This window comes from Sceloporus occidentalis, unplaced genomic scaffold, assembly GCF_023333645.1.
Source record: "Sceloporus occidentalis isolate IW3139 unplaced genomic scaffold, rSceOcc1.0.p SCAF_1, whole genome shotgun sequence".
Lineage (NCBI taxonomy): Eukaryota > Metazoa > Chordata > Lepidosauria > Squamata > Phrynosomatidae > Sceloporus > Sceloporus occidentalis.
In genome coordinates this window covers 292,365,854-292,381,915 of record NW_028316981.1, presented here as the reverse complement: position 1 = coordinate 292,381,915, position 16,062 = coordinate 292,365,854, and the positions used below count along the sequence as shown (strand labels likewise).

General features: G+C 38.0%; 1 protein-coding gene across 2 annotated transcripts in view; it reads left to right on the top strand.

Moving 5' to 3' along the window:
• NNT (nicotinamide nucleotide transhydrogenase) overlaps positions 1-16,062 on the top strand; it is an 80,108-nt gene that overhangs the window by 2,379 nt on the left and 61,667 nt on the right. For both annotated transcript variants that reach the window (XR_016277790.1, XM_089495852.1), the window contains exons 2-5: positions 2,539-2,669; positions 3,149-3,346; positions 12,697-12,926; positions 15,557-15,774. Coding sequence is in view for 1 of the 2 variants with exons in the window: in XM_089495852.1 (XP_089351978.1) it covers positions 3,196-3,346; positions 12,697-12,926; positions 15,557-15,774 (599 nt within the window). In the remaining variant the exon portion in view is untranslated. The remainder of the gene's footprint in view (positions 1-2,538; positions 2,670-3,148; positions 3,347-12,696; positions 12,927-15,556; positions 15,775-16,062) is intronic.

Sequence of the window (16,062 nt, the reverse complement as noted above, 5' to 3'; positions counted from 1 at the left end):
AATGTCTATTGCCAGTAATTGACTCGATGAGGATGAACAAGTTGAAGCTTAATTTAGACAAGACAGAGGGAAATGTCAGTTTAAAAGCAAAAGGCTTTTAGTATGGCATTCTACTGATTTTGTATTTTTGCCTTTTAATGATATATTTTGAAAATTATTCTTAATTCTACAGGTTACTTACCCTTTAGCAATGCTTTCTTGTATGTACCTATTTATTTGTGTGTGTGTGTTTAAATCTGTATCTGTTTTAATTTGCTTATTTGCTATTCTCCTCAGTATGAATCAAGGTACTGTTTTTCAGCTATTCAACTATTCTGCTGTTCTATCCAGCAGTAAAATTGATGTCTTCAACATATTTGGGGCACATGCTAAGGCACTCCAGTTGTCTGCCAACAATTTCCTGGCACGTGTCCACCAACTCTTCCCTGTGGTTTGCACATACACATCTTTCTTTCATTAACAGATTTTGTTCTTACATGGCACCTATTTCCATATCTTGTATTGCAGACTTCAGAAGTGGCAAGTGTTATACAGGAAAGAAAAGTGAGCAGCTGCCACAATAATAGTAGCAGTAGTATATGCTTTCATAACAGTAGTACAATTGTCCCTCAACATTTGTGGTTTTGACTTTTGTGGATTTAATTATTATGTTCTCTTTAGGAACCTCTAGGTCCTCTAGTGCAGTTCCTCCAGAAGTCACACTGGAGGAGCTAGAGATTCCTAAAGAGAACACTTATCTAAGCATTTCTAGCTCCTCCAGCACAACTCTATGGCCAATATCCATCAAAAGTTGCACTGGAGGACCTAGAGATTCCTAGACAGAACACTTCTCTAGGCATTTGTAGGTCCCCCAGTGCAATTCTACAGTCATCCTCTGGCAGGTGTTAACCATAGAGTAGTGCTGGAGGACCAAGAGATTCCTAAAGAGGTGTTCTCTCAGGTAAAAAATAGTGGTTTTTTATTTGCACTTGTCCCATTTTCATGAGAGTCCTGTGCCCCTAACTCCAGCGAATGTGGAGGCACACTATATATGTCATCTACCAACTTGTGGGGAGCCCATGGATTTTATATTTCCTTTAAAAATTGTAGATACAGGCATAGCGACATTACTTTTGCACTAGTCTCTCTTGTTCAATAATGTTAGACAGTGAGATTTAGCTAACATTTCCTTGGGAGCATGAAAGAAACAAAAAACTGTCATGCTTTAAGTATATTTGTATCCAATGAATGAGAAGGGTAACTTGCAAAGGACAAGTTGCAAAAAATGTACCCAGAGGTATTATATTGTTATACAAAACAGATATAATCAGTAGACAGGATTGCATGTACAACACAGGAGTTAGGCTCTCTAGTTTCACAACCTAGTGATTAAGAAGAATGTACTCAGAGGATAAGTTAGTTGAATTGTGTGCTTTGATAGCTGATTGGACAGTAGCGACAGGCTGCATAAATTAAAAGTGCATGACTCAGAGACAGCTTTCACAAGTCCATCCCTTTAATGAATGAAGTTGACTCTAGTCAGAGGATTGATAAGCAGTTGTATCCAATCATGTGTGGCTGGTGCAAATTATGCATCATGCTGCCTTCTGCAACCAGCCAATGGGAACTTGCTAATGAATGGGGATTCTTTCTTCTTGTGTTTCCTGCAGACGTGGTAATGCCTTGGCTACTCCTAATGTGGGTTATTCCTTTGAGGGCACTCTTTTATATGTTTGAGGGCAAGGGTGTGTGTGTGTGCTGCAATTGATACTAACTTACTTTCTGTTCAGGGAAAGTATATTCTTACACGTTTTGAGTATCCTCTGAGTACGTGGCATAAGCCTGATTTACAGTGTTAAGTGTTTTCTATTTATGGCAGTTTCCTTAGAAACTCTGCCTGCGGGAAACTTCTGTTACTTGTTCATCTAGTTGGGGGAAGCAGAAACATCTTGAGCTATTACAACTTTTTATTTTTTGTGGTAGCTTGATAACAAGGATCAGTTTTCAGAAGTATCTTTTTTTTTTAAGTAAGTAGCAGCAAAAATGTTGCCCTGTGTTTGATTTATTTTGTGGATGTAGCATTAGAATGATTGTGTGCTGATTTTCCTCTGAGGTCAAGTGAATGTTTCCAGTTACAGATTATTAAATAATTGTGGATGGCAAATTAGTTAGGCACCTCTGTGTGCTTCCTGTATTGCAAAGTGAAGCACTGACTACTGTATCTCATTTCTTCAACTAGTGAATCTTTAATTCAATGATTTTTTTGTTGCAGTGGGAATATACTTTCTTATGTACTGTACAACTGCTACATTTAATCTTTCAGATGTTACTATGGTTCCAGTAACACTGGTTAGATTGTAAGTGGAAAAATTCATTAACATGGGCCATGCATTATTGGATGGTACCAGCATGACATTGTGCAGCATATGGTATTTCTTCAGAAATCTGTGGCATAGGTTATCATCTATATTTAGTTTTTAAAATATCACCTTATTGACTGTCTTTGTTTTCAAGGATAAAGACTGCAATATAATTAATCTTATCTTATTTATTTTCAAGGGAGAAACATCATAAAGACAAGCTGCTGGATTTAACCAGCTTGCTAATAATGACATCTAAATCCCATTGAAAATACCGGCTAAAAGCCTCAATTGATTTTCATTGCTGTTGGATTGTACCAAAAATCTTCTGTAAGTCTCTGAAAGTTAATAATGGCATATCTGAAAATGTTAAAATTAAGGACTGTATGACATTGATGTGTTTAGGAATCTAAGAAGATGCCTTATACTGAATCATAGTCTTGTCCACTCTGTTCGTTTTGTTACAAATTTCTACTAAAATAAGGTAGAAATAGTTCTAAAGAATCATGTCTAGGACAGAATAGTTAATAATTTAATGTTGCATCAAGACTATTGCAAAATATGAGTTATATTGTGCTTTTACTAAAAATGTCTTCTATATAGGTTCCTAAGATGCAAAAGGTCTAGGAAGGTTGCTAAATATTATTTATTCACAAAGAAAAGTCCATGGGTCTTTTTTATTTCTCGAAAAGGAATATAGAAAGGAGGGATGTGTCTTACAACTTTTACGTTATCAGATACATTGTGCTTTCCTAGTCTTTTGTGCCATTATTTGATAAAAATGAAAATTTTAATATGTATAACTACAGGACAGCTGTGTGGCTTTTTAACAAAGTGATCCTGGATCTTGGCCAACATGGCAGGCCTCCTGCGTACAGTTGTTACTAGCTGCTCCAGTCCCCTTTTCAATAATGTGATCTGTCACAAAGTGAAGACTGTGAAGATGCCATGCCTACGGACATTTCGCACCCACCAAGTACTCTGGTGCCAAGCACCTGTCAAACCAGGTATGTCACTTCAAGAGAAGAGCTTGATTTCCAACTAATGAATTTAATATTGACACACACAAGCACAAAGGACACCCACTTCCTGTTCTACTTTCATAGAATTCTGTTACTCCTTTTAAGTTTTATTCAGGCATCTCACATAGTGTTAAGTGAATATGTAAGGAGGGGAAGCATAACATTTCACTCTCTCTCTCTGTTATCATTCTTGTAATATGGAGAACAGCAGTCTAAAGAAGAAAGCCTCTAGTATGCGTGGAGCAGCTTCATGCCATCAAGGAACCTAAAACATACTGGTTTCCATTTGCATAGAGTATTTCCAAATATAGAAAAAGTTTTCCTAGGTGTAGCAGCTGGGGAAACAGGATTACTTTAACTCTATGCAAATGCCTGAATTGGACTCCAGTTTGACCAGAGGAAAGACATCAGGATTGGGTCTGGGCAGCTATTCTATCAACCAAGGTTAAAATACCAGTGAAAATAGTGTTGCTAGGTGTAGGCAGCTGATTTTAAGTGTACTTCTTTCTCATATATAAATTAGTGAATGCCTTGTTCCCTTTTTTGTGGGGAATTATTGCACTTTGGGACTAACTCATTATTACAAAGCCTTCCCTTTACACCGGCGGTGAGATGGTGAGACAGTGAGATGGTGCAGGTCCTTGTAAAGTTTCAGTACTCTTTCTGCTTGCATCCTGCCTATTATAATGGATAGGAATTTGCTAATGGACAAAGGTGTTAATTACACTTTAAGGTAGAGTATTGTAGGTAGGATATTTATGTATTAGGTAACTGGCCTTTCAGTTAGCCATTTGTCTAGAGTGAATAATTCCTTGTGCCAGAGTTATTTTTTGGTCCTGTTGCTCAACTCAGACTGTGACAAATTGGATAAGTGCAAACAAGTAGGCTGATAAAACATTTGCTAGCTGCAGGAATATTTTTGTGCCAATGTACTACTATAAATAGATCATGCTCTTTATAATTTGTGTGCAGGTTTTCTCTTAGTTTGCAGTATCTAGGCTTCATGGAACATAATCTACATGTCTGCTACTTCTTTTTTCTGCCCTATTTAGGTGGAACTTAGGAGTTTGATAACCCATGCTCTTAATCATTAACTCTAACACAAACCTTCGTTATTATTCTTTGTTAATCACTGGACTTGTCCAACTATCTCTGTTTTGGTTGTCTTAATTTAGATTATGAGCCCATAGGGCAAGAAACCATGTCATGGAAATTACTGAGGGCTCAAAACAATATTAGTATTAGAGGAAAATAGTGAGAACACGGGGTATCCATTAATATCAAGTTGCTTCGCCAATGTGATGAGATCTACAGGCTAAATCATATCCCGTAGTAAAGACTACAGAAATCATGTTTCATTGAATGGTCTTTTTAGTAGAGAAAAATGGTGAGGTAATGTAGAAACTAAGCAAGATTAGTTTTGGTTAGAACCTGGATGGGAGACTGCCAAGGAGTGCCAGGTGCTGTAGAATATGTTTCAGAGGACAGCAATGGCAAATCACTTCTGAGTATTCCTTGGGTTAAGAAAATCAATAATAATAATAATAATAATAATAATAATAATAATTTTTATTTCTATCTTCCCGCCTCTCTCAATGGATCGAAGCGGGATCACAGCAAGGTTAAAATTACAATTACAATATTGCAGCATTAGTTACTGCACCATTAAAACCACAGTAAAAAATAAAAACATAAGAATCTAAAAACATTAACATCAATCAATCACGGGGTCAGCTGGTCTCGTTCCATACTAGTGATCTTCAAAGGAGGTCAGGAGGATAAGCGCGGTGGAAGAGCTCTGTCTTTACTGCCTTCTTAAAGGTTTCTAAGGATGTAACAAGGCGGGTCTTCTCTGGGAGTCCATTCCATAGTCTAGGCGCAGCTATGATGAATGCCTTTAGGGACGTAGAAACATGTTTGGATGATGGTATCTCCAACAAGTTCTTCCCACTTGTTCTAAGAGTGCGGGGCGGATTGTATAGGGAGATGCGCTCCCGTAAGTAACCCGGACCCAAGCCATGTAGGGCTTTAAAGGTAATGACCAACGCCTGGTATTGTGCCTGGAAGCTAATCGGGAGCCAGTGTAGATCTTTCAAAATGGGTGTTATATGGTCAAGTCTCGAAGAACTAGTGACCAACCTGGCTGCTGCATTTTGCACTAGTTGAAGCTTCCGAACTTGATACAAGGGTAGCCCCATGTAGAGCACATTGCAGAAGTTGAGACGAGAGATTACCAGAGCATGTACTACAGCTTCAAGGTCCCTTCGGTTGAGGTAGGGTTGCAGTTGGCGTATCAACCGAAGTTGGTACCAAGCACTTCTGGCTGTCACATCCACTTGAGATGTCAAACGTAGAGACGGATCCAGAAGTACTCCCAAACTGCGAACTTCATCCTTCGGGGAAGTGTGACCCCATCAAGGAGAGGTGGACAAATTTCCCTCCCCGGGCCTAAGGAACCTATGGCAAGTATCTCCGTTTTCTCTGGATTCAGCTTGAGTTTTATTTCCCTTATCCAGCCCATTACTGACTCAAGGCAGGGGTTCAGAGGGGAGAAATTCATGAGATCACCATAAGTAAGCAGCTGCCTTGAAGGGACATAAAAATGTATCTAATGATTCTGAGAAAGGAGTGCATCCTTTGTGTGAGTAGTTTTTTTTAAAAAACATAAAAGGTAAGGTGGAACCTTTATACACGAGATGTTATGACATCTTTCCCTCCACTGCAACACATATCCATGAGTAGCTGCCACCATATCTTTCACCATGGGAGTAATTTTTCATCCTTTATCAGTTGGAAAGGAAAATCTTAGTATATGCAGTGATGAAATTACTTAAGAAGAGGTTAACTAATGGGTTATGGAATTCTGACGACCCTCAAAATCTATTTGAGTCTGAAAAATTCTCTAGGTTTAATAACAGTTTGCATTCTTGGTAGATCTATCTGTAAAAAGGAATCCAGTTTTCCTTGAAAAGCATTGTCATATGGTCATAGTGGAATGGTTGAGATATTAATCAGATTAAATAAGTGAAAGACATGTTTGTACTTGGGCCTAGTATGTTTGCAGTCAGTCTTCCATGTAGTTTGGCAATAAGCAGGAGAAGCAGAACAGTGAGTCTGCATGACTAAGAATAGCTCAGTGGAATGTCTGTGAGGAAAAAATTAAAAAACTGCCAATCACTGGAATGTTAACTGTTTCTCTCTTGTTTTCCCCTCACATTTTAAAGGAGAAATGTGGGAAGTGATATTCTATGGTTGAGTAGTCCAACAATTATTGGAAGCCCATCTTTGACACTGGCTATTCTGAGATGCAGAAGGTCAAAGAAAGTGGGTACCAGCCAAGATAGAGTACTTTGTACTTTGTGATTCATTCACATAGGGGCCTGACTTGACAGATTCCTACTCATATGACAGCCTGAGTTTTGTAATCTTGGCTTCCAGGGAGATCTCTGGCTTGATCTGCTCTAGGACCCATTTGTTTGTTTTTTTGGCTGTAAATGGAATCCTCAGTGCTTTTCTCCAGCACCACATCTTGAATGAATTGATTTTCTTCCTATGTTCTTTCTTAACTGTGGGATCTTTAGTTATTTTTATTTACTAGCAGTTATGTATTAGCTTTATATAGGCTAGAAACTCCAATGTGTGATCCCAGGTATGACAATTCTTTTACTACTTCTATTTTTCATTGTCTAAGTTTAATTTATGCAGATTCTCCATTGTTACTATTTTTGTTTTCTGTATGTTCAACAACAAGCCTGCCTTTGCACGTTCTTCCTTGATCTTGCTTAATAGTTGTATCAGATCTGTGAGGTTTTCTGCTAGTATTATGGTGTTGTCATTGTATCTGATATTTCTTCCTCTTATCTTCACTCCTTCTATGTCCAAGTCTGCTTTTCTCGTAATATGTTCGGCATATAAATTGAACAGGTAGGGTGATTGGATGCAGCCTTGTCTGACCCCTTTGCCAATTGGGAACCATCCTGTTTCTGTGTTTCTGTACTGACAGTAGCCTCTTGTACTGAGTACAAACTTCTCATCAGGACTATCAGATGTGTTGGTACTTCCATGTCTTCAAGGGCGTTCCGAAGCCTTGCATGATCTTTGCAGTTGAAGGCTTTGCTATAGTCTATAAAGCACATGCTGATTTTCTTTTGGAATTCCCTCATATGCTCCATTAGCCATTGTATGTTTCAATGTGTTCCCCAGTGCCTCTTCCTTTTCTGAATCCTCCTTGGACCTCTGGGATTTCTCTCTCCATGTATGGTTGGAGTCTATGGCCTGTTACAGACAGCCAAAATAAAGCTGCTTCGAGTCACAATGGAGGTATGGTGTTTCAATGATGCATGCATCCTAAGAGTCCAGAAGCCACACCAAAGCCACGCTCCAATCTGGAGCGTGGCTTTGGTGCGACTTCTGGACTCTTAGGACGCATGCATCATTGAAACACCATACCTCCACTGTGACTCGAAGCAGCTTTATTTTGGCTGTCTGTAACAGGCCAAAGTTGCATAATTTTGAGCGTAATTTTGCTTGCATGGGAGAGTAATGTTATAGTGCTATAATTGCTGCAATGTTTTATATCTCCTTTTTCATGGATGGGGATGTATATCAATTGTTTCCAATTTGTTGGCCATCGTTTTGTTTTCTATATCTGTTGACTTATGTTAGTTAGCATTATAGTTGACTATGTCAATGTGGATTGCAGCAGTTTGATTGGAATATCATCTGTTCCTGGTGATTTATTTTTCGGCATTTCCCTTATTGCAGTTTCCACCTTACTTTTTAGAATTTGGGGCTCATCTTCATATGGCTCTTCATTCCATACATCCTTCGTTTTGTCATCTTTTATATAACTCTTCTGTGTTGTCTTTTTATTCCTTCTTGGTCTTGAATTATGTTATTGTTATTGTCCCAGATCATCCCGGTCCTCGGTTTGAAATTTCATTTGATTTCCCATATATTTTGGACTAGGTCTCTTATTCTTCCTTTTTTGTTGTTCTCGTCTATTTCTTTGCATTGATCTTTGTAGTAGTTTTCTTTATCTCTTCGCACTAGCTGTTGTACTGTTGTATTCATGGTTCATGCATGGATTACCACTGTCATAATCCTTAGCATGGCCATAAGAGGAAAGTTGATAGGGGTGGTTCATATGGTTTATGGGATATTGGATGGAGGTAAACCATCTCAGAATCTGCTCCAGCTGAATTGTCCCTTGTGTTCCACAGAACCACCTTTTTTGGGAAAGATTCCAGAAGAGTCAGACAGTTAGGCAGGTGAAGATCAGGTTGGGCCCCTGTATTTTCTCTACCTGCACAAGGTCATGTCCAGTTTTGCCAGTTAGCATGAGTGGTGGCTTATCATCAGTTTTGGCATTTCCTTATCTTCAGTGGTAGGAGCACATGTGGTGATAGATTTCTGTCCTGTGCTAGGTTTGTTGTGTCAAGGTTGAACAATGTAACACAAAAAGTGGAAATCATCTGGGTGCCATTTTGGTGCTCCCAGTATTCCCCTTCCCACATATTGTCCCAGTGTAATATCACACTATATCTGACTATTTTGTTTCATTAGTTAACTTGTTCACTGAAGGATAATTTGGCTTTCTAACTCTTATTAGAGAGCCAGCATGGTGTAGTGCTTTGAATGTTGGATTAGGATTCTGGGAGACCAGGGTTTGAATCCCGGCTTGGACATGGAAGTGCACTTAGTGATCTTGAGCAATTCACATTCTCCCAGCCTTAGAGGAAGGCTATGGCAAATTCCCTCTTTATAATTCTTGCCAAGATAAACCTGTGATCACTAAAAGTCAGAAACAACTTGAAGGCACACAAGAGCCTAGAGAGGAAAAAGTTAAGAGGTGATATGATAGCTCTGTTTAAATATTGGAAGGATTGTCATATTGAAGATAGAGCAAGCTTGTTTTCAAGTGCTCCAGAGAGTAAGACATGGAGCAATGGATTCAAACTACAGGAAAAGAGATTCCACCTAAACATCAGGAAGATCTTCCTGACAGCAAGAGCTGTTTGACAGTGGGACACACTTCCTTGGAGTGTGGTGGAGTCTCCTTCTTTGAAGGTCTTTAAAACAGAGGCTGGTTGGCCATCTGTTGGGGGGTGATTTGATTGTGAATTCCTGCACGGCAGGGGTTGGACTGGATGGCCCTTGTGGTCTCTTCCAATTCTATGATTCTTTGATTCTGTGAGGACAAGAGGAACTAAATTATTACCACAGTGATCGAAGCCAAACTATAACTGCCAAAACAGAAGTGGAATAGCATTTGGCTAAAAATGCTGTCAGCACAATGACCCCTGAATATATGAAGAAAACTATGTTTATAGCTGTTAAATTCACTGCTTTTGAATATTTTAGGTAGATTTGTATAACACCAGTATAGTGATATGTGTGTTTCTTTATTTCATAACACAAGATTAGTAGACATGTTTTATGCCACTTTCTCTATGCTATTCATTGTATTCTTTTGTTTTCATTTCACTTCGCCTCCCCAGGTTAGCTCCTTGTCTCCCTGCAGAACTCTGAGAAAAGGTGTGCAGCTTCTTCTGAAGCTGTTGGTAGAGTAAGTTGGTTAATAGGTATATACTTTGCTACTTTATCTTGTAACTTAGCAATAGTGAATAGTTTCTGTAATAGCATCCTTCCTAAACCTTTAAAGCTGCAAGCCTAAACTAGTTTGCAATGGTGCTTACTCCCTAGTAATCAGTGAGATTTACTTCTGAATAACCATGCTTCAGTTGAACTATTGATGACCAATCTGAATAACCCATCGTCGTTTTGGACAGTTAAGGAGTCCATGAAGATGACCAACACAAAACTGCACTTTTCTTTTTGCTATTGTTTCTAGTGCCCAGTTTTCTATGTTTTACAGTTTGGAATGTCTGGAAAACTGGTCCAGATGTAAAGAAGTTTGAATGTAAAACCCCCACAATCTCTGTTTTTGTTTGTTGACATTGCAGGAGTTATTTGGTTGTCAAATTTCTGGTGTTGCTATTTAGGTGAGGAAAGACCTTTGCTCTGCAGACTGATGTGGGAAGGCAGAGCCCTGGTTCTTCTGAGAAATTGGCTTATTTTATATATCATTTTACAGGGACAGGAATAAACAAGAAAAATACATAAGTTTAACAGCCCAGTTCAGCTGCTTGCTATGTTCCTAAACTATTCAGTGGGTTCAATTGCTTTCTCCACAGTACTAAAAATTGTCTCAAACATGCTCAAACAGAAATTGAATATTGTGGCAGAGAAGTCATTACTACAAATTTTTATTCAATGCATATTTCATAGGAAGGAACTGGCAAACAACCTGTTAAGTATCCCTCACCTAAGAAAACTCTATGAAATTCATGTGATCAACATAACTAAGACAGGTGACTTGAAGACACACAGATATACATACACTGAAATAAATGTCTTTCAACAACATATTTACAAGGGCACACAGGTCCAAAACACACTGCAGACACAATCTGGTTTGAGACCACTTTAACTGCACTGGCTCAATGCTAGAGAATTCTGGGAACTATAGTTTCATGTAACATTTAGCCTTCTTTATCAGAGAGCTCTGGTGCCACAATAAACTACAATTTCCAGGATTCCCTAGCACTGAACCAGGACAGTTAAAGCGCTATCAAACTAGATCTTTTTCTGCAGTGTGTTTTGGACCAGAGTCTGTATGAGACACTGCTGTTGTAAGGCTACTGTCAGGAAAATTGTTATGTAAGCCAGTGAACAAAATCTAGTCAAATTTAAGTTATAACATGCAATATGAGACTAAGCATGCTTCTTGAGAAGTAAGTTCCATTGAGGTCAGTGGATTTTATCCCTAGATATATGGATCTAAGAATGCAGCCTATCTGAAGTGAACATATGTATATAGAGATGTGTGGTGTGTATGTGGAACAATTTTAAACTAGATTAGATCTTTCTGTTTATTAAAATATAATAAGAAATACATACCTGGTGTATAGTACTAAGCACTCAGGGCTTACTCATAGTTGGGCTATCAGCCTGCCTTGGCTTTGCTAACCAGCAGTAGTAAGTTTCTTCACATGTTCTGCTGTAAAACAACTGTGCAGCAAAGCAGTACATAAAGATTGTTGGGTGGTATTGATTTTGTTTTCTTGCTTCTGTGGACATGGATGATGTTTGATTCAGTTGAGAGCACATGGTAGTAAATGTGTCCTATAGACAGGCAACATCAGTACATGTACCACAGCTAAAGTTCCCATGGAGTGTGGGCTTACTTGGCCTAGAGTTGATTCAAGCATTTGCCTTTTGGAGAAAAAGGCAGCAGGAGAGCAATATACCTATCTTCTGAATTGTGAACATTTATTGTCATCTGTCATGTTAATCATACAGAAACTCTTCTTCTACAGGGGGAGGGATTTTAGTTATTTATTTATTTGCATTATTGCTACCCATCCCATACTGTAAGATCTCTAGAGGGCTTACAATAAAAGTAAATAAATAAATAAAATAAATACTGGTTCACAACTAGGCATATTTGTATTCTGACCTCTTCATTACTTCTTCATTATTCTGTAGTGGATTATTGTGGACATGAAGCTTTGCCCCATGGCCAAAAATTTGAGTTAAAAATGAGCTTAATCTTTGTTTTATATTTGTAGAAGGTGTGGCTACAACTTGGTGAGTGAGAGAAAATTGTTAAGCCTTTTATGAATGTAGTTCCAAGTTGGCCTTTTTCTTCATGGGGGAAGGGATGTGCACAGAAATAAGAACCATTGTAGTCATTGGGTGTGTGTGGTGTGAGAGAGAGAGAGAAAAAGAGAGAAAGAGAGAAAGATAGAAAGAAATGTTTGTAACAGTGCTTTGCAACAGCCATGTTCTGCTGTAAAACAACTGTGGCAAAGCAGCATGTAAAATACAGTACGGCCTTGTGAGACCAGCCCTTAAGTTCACTTCAGCTATAGATTCTGCAGTTGGCCTCCAACAAGTTCCTGGTCTGTTTGCACGACTTCTCATCTGTAAAATAAAAAAAAGCCTATCCAAAGAGTTGTAAAATAAATGTAAAAATGATGGCTGTAAAAACATGTGTACTTAAAATACTATGCAAATGAATGTAGAAGTAGAGCATATCTTTTACAAAAGACAACTCATGATACAAAGTTCTATCCTGGGATTGGCCTTGTTGAAGATAGGAACATATCCAAACCTTTTTAAAAACAGACTACTAGTATTTCGTTGGCATCTTTCTGTGGAAAGAGTAATTTACATTGTACATACAAAAGAGTTTTTCCATAAGAGCTTGTCATTTTGTACATATTTTTCAGTTGATAAAGTAATTATTCTTTGTTTCTTTGTGTCTACAGGTATTCCTTATAAGCAACTGACTGTGGGTGTTCCTAAGGAGATATTTCAGAATGAGAAAAGGATTGCCCTATCACCAGCTGGAGTCCAAGCCTTGGTTAAACAAGGTTTTAATGTCATTGTGGAATCAAGTGCAGGAGAAGCTTCCAAATTCTCTGACGATCATTATAGAGAGGCAGGGGCACAAATCCAAGGGACAAAGGAAGTTTTGGCTTCTGATTTAGTTGTCAAAGTAATTATTATTTTGTTCTTATTCTATCATGTGAATGCACTGTTTCTGGAAGTTACTAAGAGGAAAAAATAACAATGTAATTCTTGGAAAGTGATCCACAGTAACTAAGATACTGGCCTAGCTGCTTACAGATGAAAAACAAAAGTATTTATACTTATATTGAGTTTTCATTAGAGACTGAAAGGGTATTTGAAACTGATGAAAAACAGGTTTTCCAAGCATTTGGGAAACCCTAGTAAGGAGAAGCTTATATGCAACAAGATTCTTTGCTATGGTGCTTTTTCTGTGCAAAATTTATCATGTGCAATTTTATAGTAAAAATGGGATTTTCTGTGCAGGACACTTGTTTTGTATTGAAAAATGGGTTTCTCCATGTAGCAGGTATCATTTGCTTGTGCTGAAATAAGTTTCTTTGCCTAGAAAATCCTATATTTGTGGGTTTCCCTCCCTGCAGAGTAGGTTCCAATTTGTGAATACTTGAAAATGGCATCGTTTTTTAGTAGCATCTTGCAGTGGGAAGAAAATTGTGTGAGTTCTTGCTGGTGGAAAAGAATATAGTGGGTTCTTGGTATCCACTGGAGTTTGGTTCCAGGACCACCTGTGGATACCAAAATCTCTGGATGCTTGTCCCATTAAATACAGTGGTGTAATAAAATGATGTCCCTTATATAAAATGGCAAAATCAAGGTTTGCGCTTTTGAATTTTTTAAAATATATATATTCAAGCCATAGATGCTTGAATCCATGGATGAAGAATCTATGGATACAGAGGAACAGTTGTGAACATTACATCCCTAGTTTGTAGTCATATACTGAATTTTTACTTAAACATGGAATTTTCTTAAGTCTCTTATACATTACGCAGTTGTAGTACTTTACTGACATGGCTGCATCTAATGGAATCCAGTTGAAGCTACAAATCTTAGTAGTCTGTATGATATTGCTATGTCACTTAAAGTGGTATCAAAGGGCTATAATTGTATAGCATGAATAAGAGCTTAGTTATTTCCCAAGCAAACACTCATAGTATTTTGCTTTTGTGAGTTACTTACGCTCAACAGCAGTAACTTTCCTAACTGTGCTCTAAATAATACTGCCATTTTGTGGGTTATCAATAATCTTTGATCTTTTTCCTTTTTCTTGTTTCGTTCTTTTTTATGTGTGTAATTTATGTCTTATTTTTTGTATGTTATGTACAAAACCTAATAAATTTTTTAAAAAATCTTTAATGATATATTCAGTATAGGGCCATGGATGAGAGCTCAGTTGAATCTGTAGATAGTATGTCATTAAGAATGGCCCTATCTTAAATTATTATTTTCACATTTATGTTTTGGTATTTAAGTGGATAATGTGAATATGAGCAGTTGTGTCCCTAGTTACAAATTTTATTCATTTTTACTGGTCCTTTTTTATTAACTAGCATCATTTTACAGGAACATTATGTGTTCTAAACATGAATAGTACCCATAAATATTAAGGGTTTCCTTGGATATTTCATGATAAAATGTGCACAAGAAAATTCTTACCTATGGGAGGAGGGCACAAAGATTTAACCATTCTGTTCCCCGCTAGGGCCCTATTCCAAACAGGGATTCCTCCTGTTTATTTATTTATTTTAAAAAGCAATCTCATTCATATAGTTGCTAATTGTTCCTTGTCTACTGTAGACCTAGGAATTAGTCCTCCATCTGCAGTATTAGAAAAGAGCTGCCTTGCTTGACTTGGTGGTTAAGTTTAGGTACTTGTGTATACAAAGAAGTGTAAAGTGATCATCCTTAATCTGAAATCCCAAATGATTCAAAATCTGAAACTTTTTGAGTGCTGACATGATGCCACAAGTGGATAATTACATACCTGACTTCATGTGATGTGTCATGGAGGCTGCGGTGGTTGTAAGTCCTGGCTGCCAGGCATGTATTTTTTGGGCTTTTCTGCCTCTGGGGACTCCCAGCCCCCTGCTTCTGTCTTTGAGGCAACATTTGCAACACTCCCAGTCACTGGTTTTCAAAGTGAAAGTTGGTGACTGGTGGGCTCCCAGGACGTGGGGAAACCTGAAGAATTTGTGCTTGGCGGCCATGGCTTATCATCACTTTTGCTGTTGCCCTGGGATTAGTTCTCAAGCTGGTTATACTTGATTTCCTGTATGTTTTTTAGGTTAGGTGTATAATCTATGAAACATAAATGAATTTTATGTTTATACTTGTGTCTCATCTCCAAGATACCTCATTATGGACATGCAAATATTCCAAACAATGGGGAAAATCCAAAACATTTTTGGTTACAAGCATTTCAGAGAAGGGATACTTAACTTGTATTTCATTTATGTGTATTTTATTTAACAAATGTGCATATGTCCAATGTTGTACAATGCACCCATGTCTTGAGCATACACGGTATTTCCCTTACACTTGGGGTGTGTGTGTCCCGGAACGAATCCCCTGCGTAAGGGAAGGGTGCACTGTATAGGTTTTCTGAACAATTCACAAAACTATACTATATGATTAAAATTAATAAAGTATCAAAACAGATATTTTATTTAAATTTATTATGGGCATTTATTTGGTGCCTATTCTTTTTCAAATGCTTATAATCCAGAATTGTGTGACCTGCTTATTGTTCCCATCCAGGTGAGGGCTCCTATGCTTAATCCTGTCCTTGGTGCGCATGAGGCAGATCTATTTAAATCATCTGGTACCCTGATTAGCTTTATCTATCCAGCTCAAAACCCAGACCTTCTGAATAAGCTATCAGAAAGAAAAACTACTGTCTTGGCTATGGATCAGGTTCCACGAGTGACCATTGCTCAGGGATATGATGCTCTCAGCTCTATGGCCAACATTGCTGGGTATGGAATTACAGTGTTTTTTAACTAGCCGTAATGTAGCACCAGTGAAATATGGGGCACTGAGCAGGATGCAAAACCCAAACAACCATGCATTTATTTTGAGAGAACAGCACAAGATAGTTGTGGTCAACCCTTGTACTTGGGAATACTAGTAGGAGAGTGTGGTGAAGTCAAGATGCAAGCTATTCAACTGCAGAAATATTTGAAAAGCATTTCCTATTTGAGTTGGAGGAATATGCAGGAAGCCAAAGCCTGTTGGATTCTTTATTTAGAGTTTATGCATTTCTT